At 38.4% G+C, this 24280-nt stretch overlaps 1 protein-coding gene across 5 annotated transcripts in view; it reads left to right on the top strand.

Moving 5' to 3' along the window:
* Positions 1-24280, top strand: part of Ctnna2 (catenin alpha 2) — a 1018271-nt gene that overhangs the window by 66399 nt on the left and 927592 nt on the right. For all 5 annotated transcript variants that reach the window (XM_052174030.1, XM_052174029.1, XM_052174028.1 and 2 more), the window contains exon 2: positions 20372-20567. In XM_052174030.1, coding sequence (XP_052029990.1) covers positions 20372-20567 — 196 coding nt within the window. The remainder of the gene's footprint in view (positions 1-20371; positions 20568-24280) is intronic.

Genomic DNA, 24280 nt, shown 5'->3' with positions numbered 1-24280 from the left:
ATGTGTGTTAGTGAGTGGTGTTTTGAGTGACAGGAGAAACCATTATATATAGTCAAAGCACTCTTGCTCTTTCAATCCAAGATTTTGTATCGGTGATAGGGCTGCTTTTAAATTCATTCCAGCCAGTATACCAGCAGTTTTCAAATAAGGCAACTATTAACAGTTCTAAGATGAGAAAATGTATGTGCTTTTGTATGATGTGTGATTGTATGTTTTCCACATATTCACATATAGTGATGCATACATTCCCTGTTTATTTATTATTTTATTTTATTTGGTGCTGGGAATAGAACACAAGGCCTCGCATGCACTAGACACATGTTCTAAATTCTCAAGCCACATCCTGTTTTCGGAGAAAAGCCTTGAAGTTCCCTACTTTTCTTATTTTTTTACCTTTTACTTCAGACTACTGTTTACCTGCAGTCTCATTGGGCTGGGTGGATTTTGAGGGCCCTGTGGTGATGAGATGCTTTTCTGCACTCACAGGAGTAGGTTTTGCTACCATATAGGAAAGGAGAGTTAGGGTTGTTACTACATTCTCATTTGTTATGTTTGGTTTAAAGGATATGTTCTAGTGGCTATTTTGTAAAGTTTATACAATCCAGGGGCTTTAGGAGAAAAGGAACTTCAATTGAGACCATGCCTCCACCAGATTGTCTTAGAGGTAACTCTGTTGGGAATTTTCTTGATTTAATGATTGATGTAGCAATACCCAGCTCATTGTGAATGGTACCGCTCCTGAAAAAGTGGTCTGGGTTAGATAAGAAAGTAGGGTGAACAAGTCACAAAAAGCAAGCTATTGAGAAGTATTGCTTAATGAACTGTACTTTGATTCCTGACTTGTGTTGGTTTCCTTCCTTGCCTCAGTGATAGACTGTTAATGTGAAGTGCAAGGTGAAATAAGCCTTTTTCTCTCCGAGTTGCTTTTGGTCATGGTATTTATCACAGCAATGGAAAACCAGCTAATAATGGCTTCATAGTTTTTAGAGGAATTAAGCAAAAACAAATGCACTGGCTACTCCCATGTGGCTGCTCAATAGAATGCTAACTCTAGCTGAGTTTCAACTTCGTTTGAAATAAGACAATCTTGGCAGTCTCTCAATGGATATGATTTGATTGATTGCTTCCTTGTTTTGTGGGCAATGAGACTGGACTGAAGACAAAGTGGTGTGAAGACTGTTCTTGACAGCCCACTATGTTTAGCTGAACAGTGCTGCCTTGTGTCTCTTACTGCAGTTACTGTTTTGATTGCAGATATACTTGAGGGTATCAGAGAAAGAGGTTTCTGAGATGCATCTGATAACCATTGGACTTTGATTAGCCTAATTTCCTTCTGATCCCTAAGTTCAAATAAATAGAGATGAAATAAATAAATAGAAAGAAGCTACGTGGATTTCTATAACTTATCATTATGGTAGCACACTTTCCAGTCTTTCTTCTGTCATCCATTTTCTCTGTCTTTAATAATAAGTGCCAATATGGATTTTGTACAAGTAACACAGATAGGGAAACCAGGGACTACTGGTAAACCACTGTTCATCAGAACATTTGAATTTCATGGCAGAGGTTAGGAAACATTTTCCATATATATTTATGTTATAATTTCTCAACTCTGGTGTCATAGAAGCAATAATCCTAGATGGTGAGTAAATAGGAAGGAGTGTCCACGTCTCCACTGAAGGATGCTTGGATTCTTTGTAATATTCCTGTGTGACTATTTTTGCTTTCCTAAAAACAACGATTAATATCAATATTGCTCTTGGTTTCTGATTTCCATGCCATAAGAGGCAAGTGATGACTCTCATGTCTCTTCATGGCCAAAGAGTTCAAGCATAGGATAAATAGAATGTGCCTGTGGGCCTGAAGCTCTAACAACACTTTCAATGGCTACCATTTTGAAGTACTGACTCTACCTGAATCATTCTGTAACAAACTTTATATGTCTCATTTAATCTGCAATGCAACTTTGAATGTGGCATTATTAATGATATTTTGAGAACTCGTAGTAACACAGGGAAGTCGAAAATCTTTTCCAGTATCACAATGCAATGCTGGCAAACCAAAATACCCGTCTTCAGCTGCTTTCCAGATGAAATTAACGTGTGAATCTACTGAGGGTTGGCTTTGCTTTCTCAGTGTAGAGTTATCTCCTTTATTAATGGAAAGAGAGTAGAGTGATCATGTTCAACATATTTTTATATTACTTACAATGAGTCTACCATAAAATTTGATACTATGCATAGTTTAACTATCCATGAAATTGGCTAATAAATTCTTAAAAATTCAGCTCCCCTGGGTCAAGTAACTGACAGGGAGAGAAACCATCAGTTTCCACTTTCTCCCACATTAGAATTCTTGTACTTTCAGTCTGTTACTTTGATACATGTAGAAAACTCATGTAACTCAAACTGTGACTTACGGATGAAGCAGCAGTTATATGTGGCTTATTTCTTTTTCTCTATTTTTTCTCTTCTGTTTGTTTTTTGTGGCATGCATTGGTGTTTGTGAATGGGCAGGAGATTGGTTTTAGAGGGCATGCATGTGTATGTGTGCATATGAAGCTGAAGTGACGAATTGTTATTGGTTAACTCTCCCAGTTGCTCTCCAGTTTATGTATTGAGTTTATCTCTCCCACTTGAATCCAAAATTCTCAAATTGGGCTATTCTAGCCAGATAGTTTGTTTTAGAAATTCTCTGTCTTACATGTTCTGAGATTACAAGGGACCACCAGGCCTAGTTAGGGGTTATATTGAGGTTAGTGATCCAAACTCTGGTCCTCACACTTTCTTTACCTACCAACACATTTCCACAGCCTCAGGGATAAATTATTTCTAAAAATCAAAAAATATTTCCCAGTTGTATAGAAACCTTTTATCTTTTCCATTAAAAAAGTACTGTGGAGGGGTTGGAAAATGGCTCAGTGGCTAGGGACATTCACTGCTCAGGTTCAGGAATGGAGTTCAGTAGCAGCACCACTTAAAATTGCTAATAACTGCAAGTCAGGGGGATCAAATGTCCCCACATTGGTTCTGTGGACACCCTCAACCCCCTCTCTCTGTCTCTGTCTGTCTCTCTAACACACAGAGATTAATAAAAGTAATTATTTTAGAACTACATTTGTTGTGTTGCTTGACGGATTATTAAAGGTTGATAGCGATGTGTGCATGAGAAGTTCCTATCATTATTTTAAGTGGCAGTTTTAGTGCATAGCAATGCTGGCAGTGGACTGCAAAGTCTAGGTCACTTCTCTTTCACCTTTGTGTTTCAAATTTCACATAAACCTTCACATTTTACGTAAACAGATGGGAGAAAATTCAAATAGCACAGTGTATGACATGTGTATTTTCTAATACATTATTTCATTAATTAATAAGGGGCCTTAAGCAGCAAAATTGTTCATTTATTCACTTATTGCCCTGGGAAATATAATATTGACCATAATATCCTTCTGACTGGAGCCACTATCTCCATCATTAAACTCAGGTTATGATGCTTACAGTCTGTCACCTATCCATTTGTTTGTCTAGATACCTCTGCTCTTATGGCAAGTTTAAGATCTTGAGTTCGAGACCAGCCTGGTCTACAGAGTGAGTTCTAGAACAGCCAGGGCTACACAGAGAAACCCTGTCTTGAAAAACCAAAATAAAAAAATAAAATTAAAAAAAAAATCCCGTGTAATGCCTACTTTGTCTTATTGGCAAAGAACCATTGTAAGACAGGTATGCACAAATACATACACATTTACTTCCTGAATATTATCCATTAAAATCACAGTGTGTCATAGGTATCACAAAATTTTGAAGGCTAGGGTTTTATTAAAATGAGTGTTTAATTTACTTATTTTATTAGAATTTTATTTACTTACATTTAAAATGTTATCCCTTTCCCGCTTTCCCCTTCCCAAACCCCCTATTCCATTACCCCTGCCCCTGCTTCTATTAGGGTGCTATCCCACCCACCCATTTCTGCCTCCCTGCCCTGGTATTCCCCTACACTGGGGCATCGAGCCTTCACAGGACCAAGGGAAGCTCCTTCCACTGATGCCAGATATTTGCCATCCTTTACTACACAGGCAGCTGGAGCCAGGGGTCCCTCCACGTATATCCTTGGTTGGTGGTTTAGTCCCTGGAGCTCTGGTGGGGGACCCAGAGGGTTGATATTGTTATTCTTCATACTGGGTAAGAAACCCCTTCAGCTCCTTCAGTCCTCTCCCTACCTCCTCCATTGTCCCAGTGCTCAGTCCAGCGGTTGGCTGTGGGCATCCACATCTGTGTTTGTCAGGCTTTGGCAGAGCCTCTCAGGAAACAGCTATATCATGCTCCTGTCAGCAAGTACTTCTTGCCATTAGTAATAATAGTGCCTGGGTTTGATGTCTGAATACGGATGGATCCCCAGGTGGGGCAGTCTCTGGATGGCCTTTTCTTCGGTTTCTGTGTTGGGGCTTAGGCAGATTAATACAATACAGGCCAGCTGAGCATCTTGGACTTTGGATCCCCTGGAGCTGGATTCAATGGTGGGTCTAAGGTATACCATGTGACTGTTTGGTGTTGAACTTGGGTCCTCTGCAAGGTCAACATATGCTCAATATCTATCTCTCCAGCCTCCTTTATCAATTTTTAATCTTCTTGGCATATAAACATACATTATCTGCTGGAGAATTCAGCAGTGAGGTGACTATCCATCTTCCTCTCTGTGGTTTTGCATCCCCCTTTAACTTTCCAGGCTCTGCTGAACTTGGAGAGATAGGAATCTGAAATGCTGAGAGGATTTAATGTAGAGTTCTCTAGAAACAACTCCACAGGCTTTCCCTTGTCTTGAGAAGGTTTCACTTGCTCTGTTTATTAAGTCACGTCTGTACGGCTGTTACTCTTCTCCTACTGTTGTCAGCATTCCTACTGAGAGTGAACACCCAGGGAGACAGTGTCAGCATGTTAACATCTTCCTCTCTTCTTGTTTTGACATTGTGATCCTAACGTGCATGAACACTCTCTATCAGACGAGTTTCCAGCTTTACACTTGTCAGCAAGTGGCTAGCTCTTTGTGGGCTGTATGTGCGGAAGCCTCTGGGTTTTTTTTTTTTTTTTAAGAAGTCTAGGCTTGTTTTCTGGGCCTAATTCAAGCCTGAAATTATACCTGGCTTCCACATCAGTCATAAAAGGAACAGTAAGCATTCTTGAGATAAGTTTTCAGATTGCTGTTCTCAAACCGAGTCCTGGTGCTTGCTCACTGTGCTACCCAGCCACAGTAGATGCTCTCTAGTATCTTCCAGTGGTCCTGGCCCCTACTACACTGATTTGCCTTTTAGAATTAAGCTGTCAGCTCATTTATATACCTTCATATGATGCTGACATTTACACTAAAATTCAGGGACCTTGGGCCTGAATTTGTGCATTGGTCTCACTAGGTCAGAAGTCTAAATCTCCTGTTCATATTCTTCAGCAGTTGTCTAGCTATTGCTTCTGATGGGCATCTTGCCCTGGGCCATTAGGATATCATGGTAGTTACCTAGCGTAGGCCATCTTTGACAGTATGGAATGACTCAGCCTTGCCTATGGGGTATCACTATTTTTGGTCTTGTGAAATCTAACCAGGGTGTAGATCTTAGTGGAAAGGCCACAAAATAGAACCTAATGTTTGTGTTATGCTTTAACATTATATACATCCTTTTAGAGGTCTGTTTGCTCCTTTAGTTTATTAGTTTTTCTAGAATCCTTACTGGGGCAGTTAAAGTGGGCACAGAACTCATTTTTATCTAGTAATTCACTGTTTTGAATTATTTCCTCTCCTCACATTCATGCCTTTGTGATTTTTCCATTAAAATATATATCTATTACCCACAGATTTAACATGGACCTTCCATGATGCCTGAGATCTATATGTCAGTGAAGAAGTAATCAAAGCCATTAGAAAGAGTGGATGATGTTGCTAAGGACCCCAGTTACTTCTCACATCTGCCATAGGCTGGGGGCCCCATTGTTCTATACCTCCTCAGTATTGGAGTACATAGCTGTGCTAATTTTGAGTTACATACTGTCTGTGTTAGTCAGGGTTTCTATTCATCATGACCAAGAAGCAAGCTGGGAGGAAAGGGTTTATTCAGCAAACACTTTCCACATAGCTATTGATCACCAAAGGAAGTCAGGATGGGAACTCAAGCAGGTCAGTAAGCAGGAGCTGATGCAGAGGCTTGCTTCCTCTTCCTTGCTCAGCCTGCTTTCTTATAGAACCCAAGACTACCAGCCCAGGGATGGTACCACCCAAAAGGGGCCCTCCACCCTTGATCACCACCATCACCAACTGAGAAAAATGCCCCACAGCTGGATCTCATGGAGGCACTTCCCCAACTGAAGCTTCTTTCTCTGTGGTAACTCCAACCTGTGTCAAGTTGACACATAAAACCAGCCTGTACCCTGTCATACAGGAGTATTCCCAAGTCAAACTGGCATCACCTTTATATCAACAATGTGGTTTGCAAAAGATTATCACAGCTGGGCTTGCTGCCTGTTGATTTTCCTTTCCTGAAGGAGGTGCAAGGAGGTGGCACTGGTCATCTCATATCTATCAACTTCCCTCAACCCTAATTACATAAGCGTCATGTGTATGGCTTGAGTATAAGCAAGAACAACCAAGGGAAGGGGCCCTATCAATGTGACCATGGACGTGTGATCATTCATGCTGATTTAGAATTTCTTCTGCAATATCTTTAAGGTCATCCATAGTCTTTCCTGAATCCCCTTACCCATTGCTCTATAAATATTCCTAATGAACTCATTGGTACCTCAGAGTGAATTTTGATGGTGCAATTATAGTCCGATTGTCTTCAGGATCTTAGAAGGATATGTAGCAGACAGACTTTAGGTCTGTCTCTACCAGAGAAAGAATTTTAGTGACACATGAACAGACCATATAAAATTTGAACAACTGTTGTTTTTGACTCTATGTACCTCTATCTCTTTTGATCAGAAATTGCTAAGATCAACTTATAGTGAATTTTATATGGGATGTGTATATGCATATGTGTGTGTGTGTGTGTGTGTGTGTGTGTGTGTATGGGGTGGGGCCTTAGTTATACATTTATATCTCTTTACACAGTAGTAATTGTAGTAGATTGATTGATTGCTTAATATATAAAACATTGATTGGAACAAGAAGAAAGTGTAGGATTTTACAACACATATTATGCTTTGGTTTTTAATTGTGAGTTTAAATTTTTTCCTGGCTATAAAAAACTAGTCCGATTTAAATAGTCTAATTAGGCAATCAGTTGTGTTGCTTATCTGCATTCACAAAGAGCTCATAGAAAACCGGAAGTGACTACATGTTGTCTAATTAGTCCAATTAAACACCTGCCTAAGATTTCCTGGCTTAGCAAGTTCCCCAATCTTGAAATCACTAGCACACTGCTAAAAATATAACTTCCAAATGGAAGTATTTTATTTGAAATGTTTGAGAAATGATTATTTTAATTCTGTATGGAAAAACATAAAGAAAATATGTGTTATGGAGGCGCTAGAGAAAGGACCCAAGGAGCTGAAGGGGTTTGCAGCCCCATAGGAGGAACAATATGAACCAACCATTAACCCGGGAGCTCCCAGGGACAAAAGCACCAACCAAAGAGTACACATGGAGAGACCCAGGACTCCAGTCATATATGTAGCAGAGGATGGCCTTGTGGGACTTCAATGAGAAGAGAGGAGGTGCCTGTGAAGGCTAGATGCCCAGTATAGGGGAATGTCAGGATAGGGAATTGGGAGTGGGTGAGTTAGTGAACAGAGAGAAGGAGGATGAGATGGGGGGGTTTGGAGGGGAAACTAGGAAAGGGGATAACATTTGACATGTAAATAAAGAAAATATATAATAAAAGCAAATTTAAAAAACAGAAAATGCATGTTAATTGTGAACTTTTTCCTCTGTCATTTTAAGAGACATAAGACTTTGTTTTCTTGTTTCTCAAGGTAAGCTGGTTGAGTTGGTCATTTGAGGGGATTTTTCAAAGAGACCAAACTCCATATCCCCATCTGAGTCCTTCAACACGTTCTTGCCTTCATCTTTGCCTGGGGGTGTAGTACTGGCAGGAACATTGATGTCTCAGGCACGGAGGCAGCAGCCAGGAATTCAGATGAAATAGTGAAGAAGCCCTTGACCTTTGCAGCAAGGGGGGAGGTGCCTTCAGTCTCCACAAAGCCAGGACCTGCTTGTATCCATTGATGAAAGACTGCAGCACTGAAACAACAGTTGGATAACCAGTCTCCAGATATACATGGAAAATGTCAGTCATAACACTCCAGAAAGCAAGCACTTGTAGAGATATTGGGTGAAATTCTCCACCCACATAGACTCATGTATGCTGGCTAGGTTTCATAGTGCTCAAAAATGTTACGCAGGCTACAGGTGGAGAAAATTGTAATTATTTACCCAGTAATAGACCAAGGATGTACAACACTGATCTGTCGGGAAAGATAAATGCACAGGTGTAACAGTAGCAAGACTGTTTAGGAGCAAATCAACTCTTTTCTGATTGGATTTGAGGCCTGTTCCAAAGAAGAGAAATCGTGTCTTGTACTATAAACCTGGTCCAAAGCCATGGCTAGGCAGGACATAGGCCTTGGACAGGACACCTACACCTACCACTGTTGTTTTGTGAAACATACATGATATTACAATACCTTTTAAAGATGTATATTTATACCTGTTGATTAGCACTGCTCTGACCTTGGTCAGCAAAGCTTCTGTATCCAGGAGCAGATGCAGAGACAGAGTGCTGAGCATGAGCAACTGCTGAGTGCTAGCTCTGGATGAGACATCTATAGAGACCACCCTGTAGGGCCCAGAGAACACAAGGAGAGGAGTTGGCAAGAAACTGAGAGCTGAAAGATGGAAAAGTACCGTGAAATGCTGTCTTCCAGGCAAGGCAAGACTGTTGCACTCATGTGCAATTATGGTTACCTAAACAAAACCTACACAAGATGTGGACAGAAATGCTAATTGTTTGGTATTTTCTATGTTTGTGGGTATGGCTGCTATGAGGTTGCCCATATTCATGCATACAACTCTAACTCAGAGATTTAAAAATAAATAGGACATGAAAGTTGGAGGGATGTTTTTCTCATTAATTAATTCATTTTTCTTACACTCCATGTTTCATTTCCCCCAACCCATGTCCACCCTATGACTGTTCCACATCTCATACATCCTTTCCACCCCCTATCTCCACATATATATCCCCATCCCCTGCCCCACCTGACCTCTAAACTCCCTGGGTCCTCCAGTCTCTTGGGGGTTAGGTGCATAATCTCTGAAAGAACATAGACCCAGCAGTCCTCTACTGTATGTGTGTTGGGAGCCTCATATCAAGCTATCTGTTTGGTGGTCCAATGTTTGAGAGATCTCAGGGGTCCAGATTAATTGAGACTGCTGGTCTTCCTACAGGATTGCCCTTCTCCTCAGCTTCTTTCTGCCTTCCCTAATTCAACAACAGGGGTCAGCTGCTTCTGTTCATTGGTTGGGTGCAAGCATCTGCATCTGACTCTTTCAGCTGCTTGTTGGGTCTTCTGGAGTGCAGTCATGCTAGGTCCCTTTTTGTGAGCACTTCATCACCTCAGCAATAGTATCAAGCCTTGAGACCTCCCCTTGAGCTGGATTCCACTTTGGGCCTGTGGCAGACCTTCTTTTCCTCAGTCTCCTCTCCATTTCCATCTCTATAATTCTTTCAGACAGGAAAAATTATGGGTCAGAGTTGTGACTGTGGGATGGCAACCCCCTCCCTCATTTGATGCCCTGTCTTCCTGCTGGAGGTAAGCTTCATAAGTTCTCTCTCCTCAATGTTGGGCATTTCATCTAAGGTCCGTTGGAGGGATTCTTAATCAGTGGAGTAAGAATGTCGGGTAGATGTTATTAAGTTACAATGTATATAGGTGTAAAATTGTTAAGGAATGAGTGATAGGTATATAGATAGATAGATAGATAGATAGATAGATAGATAGATAGATAGATGCAAGGATATTGGTGTGTGGCTGTTATTTCAGATCTGAGGAGGAAGAGACAGCAGGAGCCCCAGAGTTTGTTATCAACCAGCCCAGCTGAAACAATTTATCTATGGTCTGTGAGAAACAGTCTCAAAAATAAACAAATAAATAAGCACCAGGAAGGACAATCCTACCCATCCATATGGATATATTACACATGTTGCACATGTAGAGACATACAGAGACATACATGCATGCACATATACATGCAATCTCACAGCCATACACATTCACTTGAACACGCGCACATACATACATACATACACACACACACACACACACACACACACACACAGTCTTCACAGTTTTTCATTTTTTCCCCAAGTCGCACTGCTCCCATCTCCTGTCATTTCATCCAGCAGTGATGAATACTTCAGTCCTGATCACCCAAGTCTCTTCTACGATTTCCACGCACTCATAGTTTTAAAGAGAAATTATATCCTTAGTTAGAAAATCAGTTGCCTCCCTTTTTCCAGAATTGTGCAAATAAAGGTTTAGAAGAACAGTCTTGACAGGTATAATTGCATCCTGCTCAGCTCACCTTTCTTTCATCAATTCCTCAGAAGCCTCAGAGAAGCGATGCTGAAGGAGCTTGGCTGCACCGAGGCAGCATGTTCAAGTGGAGTGCGGGCATTCATTCCGTCCATGAAGATGACCCGCAGCAAATGTCAGCCTGGTCTTTTCTCATGCTCCTGGCATTTCACCAGCAGTTTGTAGTTTAATAGGAGAACAATAATGTACACATACATATCAAATCGGGAAAATGTCAGCAGTTTATGTAATTATCTCTTTGACAGAGTAGGGACTCTTTTAAAGTGGAATATGTCATTCATACTCTGAGGAAATTCTGCAGACACATCGGTTAGCTAGCCTTTAAGAATGAAGGATTTTCATTTCAGAATTTTATATACCGCATGAAACAAACCTACACTCACCATTGTCTTAAGTGATAAACTGCAAGTCACATAAATTGTAACACCAATTATTATGATTTGAAAGGCCTTCCGGCCCCTAGTGTGAATTCTTTTTAAAGGCTTTCCTTGCTTTTGTTCTGTGGCAGTTCTATTCATGTATGAATTTCATTCTGATTACTGCCCTGCCCATCTTTCTTGTCTCCCTCTCACTTCTGTTATGCCCTTCCTCCCTCTACAGTTTCCTTTTGGTCATTCATTTCTAGTTTGAACGTCACTAAGTTTTGCCAGGATTACCTACCTGCTTCACTGTGGGTTTGAGGTGTGCATTGGAGCCTTGCGGATGCCTCAGAGGATGCAAAACTGAACACAATGACTGAGCCTGTAGTTAAGATCCAGTGGAGCCCTTCCTGGTCTGTGGTGGGCTGTTAGGAGACTCAGTCTATTGTATATTTCTTGTATATATAGTTACAGCCGCTATATAGAAAAGATTTCGAGGCATCATTGTCTGTGCGAGGCTTGTGAGGTACCATTTCACACCCTTGCTCCGTTTCTCCTGACTACTAAATTCTTATCACTCTCATCACTGAGCCTTATAGCAGGTGGTATAAATGTCCTCTAAAATGAAATTATATTTTAGTTGATTCAAGGAAATATCCTAGAAATACTCATTCACAAACACATGTGTAATGGACTGGGGATAACTGGACAGTGCCCAGTATTTAGCATCCATTGAGAAACGTGCAAAGAATCATTATTAATTATTATATATGGTATGATAGAATCCAGAGGAGAAAATATCCAATCACTGAACTGAAAGATTGATATTTTGGAAAATTCATGTATCCTTGTGTGTGTGTGTGTGTGTGTGTGTGTGTGTGTGCGCGTGTGTGTGAGAAACATTCTCTTTGTGCTGATAGGGAAGTATCAGTTTTTGTGTAGTTTGTGGCAGACTTTGTGACATCCTATCCACCTATGGCTTGCAAGTCCTAGACACTATATGTGAGGACAGTGGTGTCACCTCCATGCCAAGAAACACTAATTGATTACATGTATGTGCACATATTCATTTTATCTTGAATTTTTACAATTATTAAGCAAGTTATTAATATAAAAACCATCGTCACTGGAATCTCTAAAAGATGACCTGATGTTAAGCTTTTCTGTATATATTAGTTATCAAGAATTTACAAAAATAAATTTAAGATATAAGTCAAACAACAAAGCTGTAAATCCAAGACTAAGACACACAGAGACAAAATTACATGCAAAGGTTTTTATAACAGGATATGCACATTTGTATGTGTGGGGAAGGGGCGAACACACAGAGAGCTTAGTGAAAAAATGAGAAGATGATGCTTTTGCTTGCTTTCAGTCATGTGTATATGAGTATTTGCATGCAGAGGCCAGATGAGCATGTTATTTCCATTAACACTGTAGTCATAACTAGCTGTGAACAACCCTGTGTGGATGGTAGGAATCAAACTAGGGTCCTCTGGGAGATCAGCAAGTGTTCTTAAACACTGAGCCATTTCTCTGGCCCCATGTCAAAATGATATTTATGATTGTGCTGTCGTGCATAAACATAAATTTTTCTTAATATGCTTAATAATATTGAATGATAATATTATTATTAACTCAAGATGAGCATAATATGAAAGTAAGAAAGTATGTCCTACACCCATTTTGCTACCATGGCTTTGGTGATGACTTAGGCCTGCTACTTCGTTCTGCCATCTCTGGGAGCCTTGATCTTTCTCATCCCCTTTTGATGAATGTTTTGTTGTTTTGAATGTTTGAATGTTTTGATGAATGTTTTTTTGAATGTTTGATACATTCCTAAATTATTTCTTTTCTGATTCTTCAAGTTTACTTTAATCTATATTGAAATTGGTGTTTAGTGCTCTAGTGCTCTATTCGGCAGGTCTAAAAGATAAGAAATCTTATGAGCAACCCCCCCCCAACACCTTTCTGATACATGGTTTTTGGTTAGGTATGGAAATTGGTTTGTCATTTTAGTTTAAAGGAAAGGAATAATTTGAAATTATTTTTAACAGAAAACTTTGGTTTATTTAAAATATTAGTTATATGAATGGTGTTTTCCTTTTTTATTAATTTAGTTCTTTGATACTTTCATATACTATATAATATGATCCATTTATTCCCTCCACCCATTCTCTCTTACCTCCCTTCCATGCCTATGAACTCTCGGCCTCATCTTCCCTAACTGGTGCTTTTCCAAATTCATGACATTTCCTTTTGTTATGTGACCAGTTCGGTTTAGTTAGAGTAATCTGTGTGAACAGAGTTAAGGCCAGTGACTGCTCCATTGGAAATAGTCAACTCTGAGAAGCAAGGCCCCCTGTGTTCATTCCTCATCTTTGTCGTGCTGTTACTGAGCTCAGTCTGGGGCAGTCCCAGTGCCATAATCTGTAGTATTTGAAAGTCCATGATTATAATAGATGTATTGGTAGGAAGATGGCCTTTCAGAGCCCTTTCCCTCTCTTCTAGCTTTTATAGCCTTCCTACTCCCTCTTTGGAGTGATCAGAAGTAACCAATGCATGATTGGCAGCATTGCCAAGTGTCTAATAAGTGGCAAATCTGACTTTTTCTGAGACACATCATGGTTGGTGTGTTTCACCACTAAGGAAGCTACTCTGACATTAGGAGATTCCAGAGTATTTGCCAGTATAATCTGTTTGTCTCAAACTGGTAAAGTAGGAAAAAAAACCCTAGTTATCCAGTGAACTTGTTCTATTTCACTCAAATGTGTAGTTTATCTCTTCAAATATAAAAACAATTATTCAGATAAAGTATATGTAGTTAGAAGAAATCACAGTCTTTTCATAGGAAATTGTAAAATGTTTAAAATTATTGAGATTTTTTATTTTTAATTTGGATATTTATATTTTATCCATGAGTGTTGATACATGTCTGTAATACCATCACTGAATGTGTGGGTATGGCAGGAGGATCAGGAATTTGAGACCATTATCAGATATACAGAGAACTTGAGGTCAGCCTGCACTATAGGAGACAGTGTCTCAAAACTAACAACAATAATAAAAACACAGAAAGATAATAAACATAGACCATATAACTTTAATGATCCTTGGTGGCTAACTTTATAGATTCATTTAGCAATACTGATGCTAATGTCACCATTTACAAAATACTTAATGAATCTCCTGTTATAGTGAGTTTACAAACCGAAAATCTTCTAACGAAAGATGCTTCAGTGAGACTCACAGCTTGGCAGTTTCTGTCTGTGATCAGTTGCTGCCAGTGCTATGGTGCATGGATTAGGGCAGGTCTGGTTGAGCATAGTCATGTGAAGGAGACTGTAAGGAAGGGTAAAGAAAATGAGGGTGCGGGAATATTAATGACACATCCGATGACACACCCCTAAAGACCTGAGAGACCAGGCCTGCAAAGTATGAATGGTTGAGGCACAGTTAAAATACAAATGCTAGCAGACATTAACTGGCTTCTTTTTTTTTTAATTGAATATAATCTTCATTAACATTTCAAATGCTAGAACCTTTCCCAGTTTCACTCCTCCAGGAAAACCTCCAACCCCTCCTCCCACCCCCTGACTTCTTGAGTGACCTTTTTAAAACATTTTTTTTAAAAATTGGTTTTATATGTGTATTTTTTCTGCATGTACAGAAAGGTGTCAGTCTCTGCTGTGGGAGATAATTCCTGAAACCCACATAATAATGAAAAAAAACACTAATCTATAATAAACTTGGAGTGTGTGTGGTTACTGTTGAGAACAGAAGTGGGAATTAGATTGTCCAGAACTGGAGTAGCATACGGTTGTAATTATGTAGGTGCTAGGACTGGAAGTCTGGCCCTAGCAAGGACAGTAGACTCATAGCTGCTCAGCCTTCTCTCCAAAACAAAATCAATTATGTCTATTTATGTGTATCATATGAAGGAGGTGCTCAAAAACACAAAATAGTGCTGTAGAGCGCTGTCAGCTGGAGTTGCAGGCCATTATGAGGAGCCATGTGGGTCTCAGAACTGACCTGAGGGCCTCTGCAAGAACAGCTACTCAAACCTACTTCCTGGAAATTTTGTCATTGACATTTCTTCCATTCGGTAGTGAGACCTTTGCCTGGAGAAAGTAGCTGATTTGAATGCCTTCAGATTTGTGACTCATGTCTCCAAACTATAGATGTGAAAATGCATCTTTTTCTTTGAAACACTGCTTTATAACAATCAAGTTATACCTAGGTCATTGAAATATAATAAAAATGGTTTCCCCTTACTGTATGTGGACAGTCTTGACCAAATAGAATAAAGGAAATACTACCAGCAAGTCTAAAGCATTAATCTACCCAATGTTAAAATATGAATATTAAAATAGTAATCTAAAATATCAAAGTAATCAAAATGCATTGTTTATGTGCATATGTGTATATATATATATAAAGTACATGTTATAAAATAAGCAGATGATTTGTATCCATTTCTTACTAATAAACTTTATTTACATTGTACACTATGCATAGATTTTTAATAAGACTAATTTAAAAATTTCAAGATCTTATTTACTGACTACAGATAATATAGAATTATACATTACATTAGCTACAGTGCTGGGTTGCTCATTAAAATCTCAAATGCATAGCAGATGAGAAATTTTCTTCTTATTGGAAAATACCCACATGTTTTTTCTCATCCTTTGTATATACTCTTCCTTTTACCTTTAGCACTTTTATCTTCACTAGCTGATGCTGACGACTGTGAGGAAGATGATAGCAATTGTACAAGTAGAGGAGCCTGCACATAGCACTGTCTATTGTCGGCTAATTAACCAGGTCAACTCCTGGAGAGGCTGACAAACTCCCAGACTCAGACTGGCTGGTTCAAGGCTCAGTAACTCCTCCATCTCCTCTCTGGTGTTTTTGTTACTGGTATTTGCCTCTGTGGCTTGCTTTTATGTGGAATCTGGGCATGAAACCCAGGTCCTTCAGCTTGGTCCTGTGAGCATTCGACAGACACAGCTATCTCCTCAGGGCTGTGAGGAATTTCAGGAGAAGGCAAGCTTAGCTTAACTGAGTCCTTTAATTAGAGCTGATTGGAAAATATTTTGTACTTAGTCTGGTTTCATATTTCTTTGTAGTCTTCCTTTGAGCAGTCTGGTTTTGTTTTGCTTTAAAGTTAGTAAATGCAAAACAGTGAATCACGAATCGAGTGGAATCTTTCCCTAATTATTTTAGAGACTTTCTAGACAGCATGGGTTTCCTGTCATGGGTGCTGATGACTAAACAATTTAAGGATTTTAAAAAGACAAATGCCTTCCTACTCACTTCACATTCCTGGTTCCAAACATTTGCTGCTTTGCTGAAAAAAGGCATTGCTGCCTTAGGGCACAGAAGGACACTGTGATCAGCACTAACTGTGTATGGCACAGTCCCTCAGATTAGAATTTATCTGAATGAGCAGTGCTCCCTAGAGGTGATTTTACGTGACCTTACAGCTCAGTGTGGTTAGTCAAGTTTTTAGAGATTTTTGCAAATAAAAAAAAGAAAAAGGAAAAGAAAAGAAATAAAACCTCGTGTTTGGATATGAAAACACTTACCGTCATGGTACAGATTTTACTTGTATTTTGATGTTCTGCAAGGGTCTGTAGCATGGGTGAAACAGACTAACATGTATGGCTCAGAGACCTTTAATATTTTTCTAATTAGTACAAAATTAAATAGCAAATTTAATGACCATAGATTTAAAGTCGTTTTAAAGAAGTAATATTAAAGAAAAATCCCAGGATATTTCTTGTACACCAGCAGTCAGACTTTGACACTATATTTCTTGTTGTGGCTCCATGTTTGTCTATTTACAGTCTCACAACATGCACATACACTTAGAATTTGGTAAAGAGGAATGGACAGTGGTCTCAGATGTAAATTTAGAGTGTTGACTTGGAATCCCTGTTTAGAATAGGACGTGCATAGTCACGACCATGGAATCTCCACTGGGTACTCTGTGAACAGTTGTTACTGGGTATTTGACTGTTTGACTGTATCATTTACCCAAGACCATGTCAGTCTGGATATAGAGCCCTGAGCACAAATCCTACAATACTGCCATGTCACTACTTTCTTTACTTTTTTTGTTTTAAATTTTCTATATTCTTTCTTTACATTCCAAATGATTTTCCCTTTCCCAGTTCCCCCCTCCCCATAAGTCCCATAAGCCCTTTTCCCTCTGCCCATTCTCCAATCAACCCCCTCCCACTTCTCTGTCCTGGTAATCCCCCACAATGCTGCATCAAGCCTTTCCAGGACCAGGACCCTCTCCCTCCTTCTTCTTGGGAATCATTTAATGTTAATTGTGTCTTGGGTATTCAGATCTTCTGGGCTATTATCCACTTATCAGTGACTGCATTCCATGTGTGTTTTGTGAATGAGTTACCTCACTTAGGATGATATTTTCCAGTTCCAACCATTTGCCTAAGAATTTCATGAATTCATTGTTTTTTAATTGCTGAATAGTATTCCATTGTGTAAATATACCACATTTTCTGTGTTCAGTCCTCCATTGAGGGACATCTGGGTTCTTTCCAGCTTCGGGCTATTATAAATAAGGCAGCTATGAACATCTTTGCTGCCCTGACCCCTAGAAGCAAGCTACTTTCCTATAAGGATGCTGACTGACTGCAAGTGTTGGAAAATCTGAGAGCTCCTTAAGTGATTGGCGCTAAATGTATCTTTGGAGCTAATAGTGGAGCTAATAGTGGTTTTCTTTTTTTTTAACACTTTTTAAATTCTTGTTCATTCGAATTTATTTGCTTGCTATTTATAAGTGAGAAGTCACTTTTTTCATCTATGTCCATAACGTTCAGTTATAAGATCTTTGAAATGCTTTTATTTTTTATATATTATGTTGACTGTCTAACTTGAGACCCTGAATGTGTCCTTGTTACAGTTACAGCAAAACACCTGATAGAAACAACTTAGGGAAAGAGGGACTGAATCTCGTTTAAAGATTCAGGAACATCTTACGTATTTACTATGTACATTTAGAATGAGTCTAATCTGGGAAAAATTATATCCATACTATCTTGACTCCTCCCAGGAGTATGGGAGATAAACAATTATTCAGGTTAACTTTAATGCTCTTCATTAATGCTATCATGTTCTCCATGTAGCACTAGAAATATTGTATTGAAAATATCTCTGTTAATGTGGACATGAGGTTGTGGATGCTTCAAGGGTATCACGTGAATGAGCTACTCATTTCATAACTTACAGGTTAGTGCTTTTTTAAAAAAGAGTTTTTAAACATAATTTTTAATCAGTTATTTAAAATCAACCTCCTCTTTGTTCTTGTAGACATTCAGATTATTTTCATTTTTTTTTTACATTTTGAGAATCTTTTTATGTCTGAAGTATGTCTGTGAAGTACCTTCAGCAATAGGGACTTATCTTCAAATTAAGAGATGATTTAATGAATATTTTTCCTATTAGTTTCTATCCCTTCTTTATGTGGTTTACCTAATTTATTAATTTTACCCTCCAAAAGAAATCAGAAAAAAGAAAAGAAATAACAAAAGATAACAACCAAAAATATAGGTAGTTGTGTTTTTGTTATTAACTGATGATGACATATTTTTATGCTTATATGGATACATATCACTTTCTATCTTCCTGCTCTACTCATTCCTTCCCATCTACCAGTGACTAAATATGAGCTTTTACCAAAAGGAAATTAAATTATCTTGCTCAGAAATAACCATGTTTTTTCTGAGCAGCTACCAGATCATGTTTCATCTGTATTCATGTCCATACAAACAAATATTTATTCTGCCTTTATGATGGCTCATAGAATCTAGAATCCCCAGGGAATATAGTCTCACTTGTGGATTATTTAAATTATGTTGTCTTTGGGCCTACCTGCAGGATTGGGGTGTCTTGACTTGAGGGAAGACACATTCAGTGCCTGTAGCGCCAAACCTTCCAGGCGATCCTGGGCTGTGGATAAAGCTAGCCGAGCCCTAATGCACAAGCATTATTTCACTGCTCTTTTCTCAGGATGATTGCTTCAGTGTGCACTGCATCAGTTTCAAACTGTCTTGACTTCTCTGAAACTATGTATTGTAACCCAGACTTCTTCATTAAGGTGCTTTTGTGATGGTATTTTATGAACGCATTGTGAAAGCAAGCTAAGACAGCCTCGCTATTATGAGCATCATCTAAATTACACCTAATATAGTAATGCACTGAGATAGCAGAAGAGTTGACATTTGCTTGCCTTTATAAAAGATGAAAATGAAACTGTGCTGTAGACATCCAGGCATTTTAGTAGCTTTACCATGAGTTCCAAGTTTGAAGGAAAAAAAAAACCTGTCAGACTACCTCAAATTAATACTTATTTCCTTTCCCGTTCTATTCTTTTCTAATTTGAAAGGTGTAATAACACAATGAAAATCACAAATCTTCACTGAACTACAGATATGATGTGAATGCACTGCAACTAAATGAAAAGAAAAAAGATTTTAACTCTGGTGAAACGTGGCTTTTCAAGTGGTTGCTGAGGCTCGCTTGTGTTGTGTGTAGGTTGTTTCCAGTCGACTGTTCTAGGGCCTTGATCTTCCTGCACGAGTACCAATGTGTCATGTAGATTATGTCCCCATTATAGAAACCACTTCTTCACCTTAGCAGAAATGCATACCCTGTGACATGAACTTGTTTTCTTCTGAAGATTGCTCTATGCGTCTAATTAACCAACAGAGACCTGAAAAAGATAGCTCCCCACACAATTGACCACTTCTGCAGTGCTTGTCCTAACTATACTGACCATTAAAGTCCATGTTGATTTAAAGTTTTTTTTTCCATTTGATAGAACTTCTCTTTAGATTGACTTTCTTAATAACTTAAAGCATTTATATGGCATCACCACGATACAGGTAAATGTAAACTGACCACAAAACTCTACCTGTCATGAAGGTGATCATATCTTTGTACAATAGCAAACAAGTAAAGCGACAGTTATTGATATATTATAGGACATTTGAATTTATTCTTCCCTTCCAGATTTCTCTCTGGTAAATAAAGCTTCTGGTGTTTATAGCAGTGAACCCGTTATTTGAAAGATATTAAAAGCTTTATTAGCAAATTAAGTAGTTTTCTATATAGTGGTAAAAGAACTTTGCAACTGAGATATATGATCAAGTTACATTATTTAGGAAGCAGTTAGGGCTATATCTATGTCTTATCAGTTAAGACTACTTGTTCTTGCAGAGGTTCTATGTCTGGTTCCTTCACTCAGATTGTGCAGCTCATGAGTGCTATAACCATAGCTCTAGAGTATCTGACAACTTTTCCTGCCCTGAATGGATAGTTAGAAATTATGAGGCAACAACACATCTCTATAAAGTCTTACAGAATGGCTTTATAGTTTTTTTGTGTGTGTGTGTGTTCCAGGTGACAACACTTGTCAACACAAGCAACAAAGGTCCGTCTGGTAAAAAGAAAGGGAGGTCAAAGAAAGCCCATGTGCTGGCAGCATCTGTAGAACAAGCTACTCAGAACTTCCTGGAAAAGGGTGAACAGATTGCTAAGGAGAGCCAAGATCTCAAAGAAGAGTTGGTGGCTGCTGTAGAGGATGTACGGAAGCAAGGTAGGTGAAATAACCCTCTCCTGAATCTGTGGGTTGCCGTGTAAACACTGCATTGCGCTTTAGTATCAAAGGAATAGCTTGCCTTGTCTGCTCTCTGCACTTAAACTGTTTTCAGCATTTTCTGGGATTATTTGCACAAGTATTTTGCTGTTAAAGTGTGGGCATGGCTTCAAACACCCCACTTTTGCTATTACTTAGAAATCTTCTTGTTGCTTGCTCTTGGTAGATGGAAACAAATTCTCCTGTCAAACTCATACCTGCGGATGGATTTGGAAGATTCCATCCTTATAAAATGGCTGAATACAGGATTTTGAAGTAGATGGGGGAGAAGGATATAAAACCCTAAAGAGCAAATGTTCCCATGATTCTCAAATTATCTTTTCCGTCCACAGCTTTTCTCACACATCTAGCTAGTTAGCATACTGTATATTTGGCATTTTGAACATTTTTATTTTCAATAAAATATATGTAACATAAAAATAACATCTGAACTGTTTTTAAGGTTTATTTACAGTTAGTGTTGGTATATCTGTGCACATCTTTGAGAAACCTATCACTAGACATTTTTCTTCCTAGAAAAGTAAATATACACTTACTCAATTATCCATATGTGCCTTCGCAAAAGTATCTGTATCACTTTCTATATCACTTTCTATCTGTTTGACAGCTATTCGTATTTCACAGGAGTGGAATTCTGTAGCATGCATGTCTTTTTCTGCATATTTCTAGACTATTTCATTACGTACAATATCTTCAATGACCTTACACATTGTATTTTAGTTTTATGACTAAATAATAGTCATATATATATATATATATATATATATATATATATATCACATACATGCATACTTACAATTTAATTTAATAGCTTAAAATCCCTTGGGAAAAGAGACTCAGTAAGAAATTGCATACATGTGGCACTCTGTAGAAATTATCTTAACTAAATTAATGGATGTGAAAAGACTAAGCCTTCTGGAAACTTCCTTAGGCAAAGTGTCCTGAACTGTATCAAAATGGAAATGAAAGCATAGACCAAACGATTTTCCGAACATTGATTTTTAATGCCTAGAGGAATGTTCCATTAAATGATTGTTCAATGAATGCAAGGTATATTTTTACTCTTTACTCAATTATACTGTCTTTTGCAGTTCCTAGACGAGTATTTAGTGTCTTAAATTAAAAACCTCCCTTTCTTTCATGCATATACAGTTATTTTCTACATTGCTTTTATGTGTGATCTACACATGTATTTACTTAGTTTTACATGTGTGTGAGCACACATAAACTTGCTCTCCGTGTATGTGGGACAAGAGATTGACATGGGGACCCCTTCTGCACAGATTTTTCCATTTTATTCATTGAGACGTTATCTGTCAATCAAACTTGGGGAATGCCAATATGGCTAGTCTTGCTTACCAGCTTACTCTGTGGGACCTCGTCTCCAATTTCTAAGTCCGCAATTACATGCAGGCTACCATGCCCTTCCAAAATTTACCTAGGTTTCTGGAGATCAGAATTCTAGTCCTGACAGTCTTGTGGGACTAAGCTATGTTCCCAGCCTCTGACTACATTTCATACCACTATTCAATTCCATTTGCCTAAAAGTTAACTTCACTTATATGCCACTCACTCAAAATGTTTCTTTAGTTGGGCATGTTCAGTGTTCCACATTCTACCTTATATGAACAGAGCATGAGTGGGTACATGGCTCGGGAACATGGATACCTCTAAAATTTGAACCGCACCTGAAAGTTAGTGTTTTTCCTGAAGTTAGACACCTGCTTGCCTGCATGCATCTGTGCCCTAGATAATTACTTCTTGTTGTTGTTTTCTTATATATACTAATGTGCACATGTGAAAATGATGAGGCGTGCTCAGGTTGACAAATGGTTACACCTGTGGAGATCTTAATGCTCTCATAATACTGAACATATTTACAGTGCTGAGAGTTTTGGTTGGTCTCTTCCACTTTTTGCATACTCTTTGGAAATAAATTTCCTTGTTAAATTTCTGCAGTGATTCCTTAGATTTTCCTTTATTTTTGTATCCATCTAAGTTAGTTGCAGTCTTTTGAACTTGATGTTTAGTTGTGATGAGGCTTATGATTATGTTTCATCATAGCTCCCATAAAATAATGAATTGATTATATTTATCTTGTGGTATGAGAGTAAAAGATTCTAATTTAGGATAGCTTACAGTGGTTGCTCTTCTGAGAATAGTTGAAGATGACTCTGTGTTATAAATTTCCTGTTATATATTTAGTGCTTATGTGAAACTTGTATGAAGCCCTATGGCCATGTGCTCTTTTCTCTGGGCAGTGTCATATTCAAATGCATGCACATTACTTGCAATGTAATAATCAAATTACTGAAAATCTCATGTAAAACTCCCCTTTTAGTGTCCTTGCTTTTGGTTATTTCCTTTCATTTGAGATGTTTACCAGCTGTCAGAGGTGAGACTCCTCTCATGCATTGAAGTTCTCAAGATCCAGTTCCACTACTGGGCCTGCAGTCTCCTCTAGCCCAATGAGAACTAATTCTTTTTTTTTTTTCTACCACGTGGTCTCCATGGCCGACCTGGCTCCAGTCAGTTTTCATACTGTCTCTTTATTTGGGCTTTGATATACAAATTGGTGCCTGAGCTGATTTTCAGAGTGTTAAGAAGAATGGAGCCTGTGAGGAAGTGGTATGGCGGAGGGCATGGGTACTTAGCTATGTAACATACAGCACCATGCCTCCCATCGTAGAAATATATGTCTCTATAACATAGACTAGAAAACCAGTATGTGACCACTTATAATTGGAGGTAATAGTTTTCTTTCAGTGTTTTCTTCAGTGTCCATTCATGACTTACTTATATAAATAAGTGGGGACAAATTTAACAACTTTACTATTGTATAGAAAACGCTCCCCCTGCCTTTCTTCTTCTTCTTTTTCTTTCTATTGTTGATGCTATTTCTTCCTCCTCTTGCTCTTTTCTTCCTTCCTCTGCTTTTTTCCTCACTTTTGATTTCATTTTCTTGCATGTTGAAATAGATTCCAAGCTTTTTCCCACACAAGGCAACTTATTCACTTCTGAGCTCCATTCCTCAGCCTTGTTTGAGCATTTTCAAATAAAATCCTCAAACATTGTAACTCTTTTCCAGCATAGAGAGATGCTGAGAATTTTACATGCCCATGTTGAGATTTCTGATAGTCATTTGATTTTGTTCATTTATAGCTTCTTGATATTTGCGGCTTTAATTATCTAACTTGGTAAGGCAATATACAAGATTATGTATTTATAGTGTGCTGTCACTGCATCTCAGTATGATGCATTGTTTAAACTCAGCGTTGTTTAAACTTACTTATTATTGTTTGAAAACTTATTATCTCCTTAAATCTTAAATATAGGCTGCATGCCTGATATTAAAGTGTTCAGAGTTCATGGTAACTCTCATCTAGCTATAGAATCTTCTGCAGAATATGTATACTTTCAAATTATAATCTAGGATTCTTTGAATAAGGGTGTGATAATGTTTATATGAGAAGCATGTAGTAAAAACACATTTTCTTTTTTTTTTTTTTTTTTTTTTTTTTTGGTTTTTCATAATTGAAACTTTTTTTTATTTGATATAATTTATTTACATTTCAAATGATTTCCCCTTTTCTAGCCCCCCCCCACTCCCCGAAAGTCCCGTAAGCCCCCTTCTCTTCCCCTGTCCTCCCTCC

This window comes from Apodemus sylvaticus, chromosome 2, assembly GCF_947179515.1.
Source record: "Apodemus sylvaticus chromosome 2, mApoSyl1.1, whole genome shotgun sequence".
Taxonomy (NCBI): Eukaryota; Metazoa; Chordata; class Mammalia; order Rodentia; family Muridae; genus Apodemus; species Apodemus sylvaticus.
This window is presented reverse-complemented; position numbering and strand designations above follow the sequence as displayed.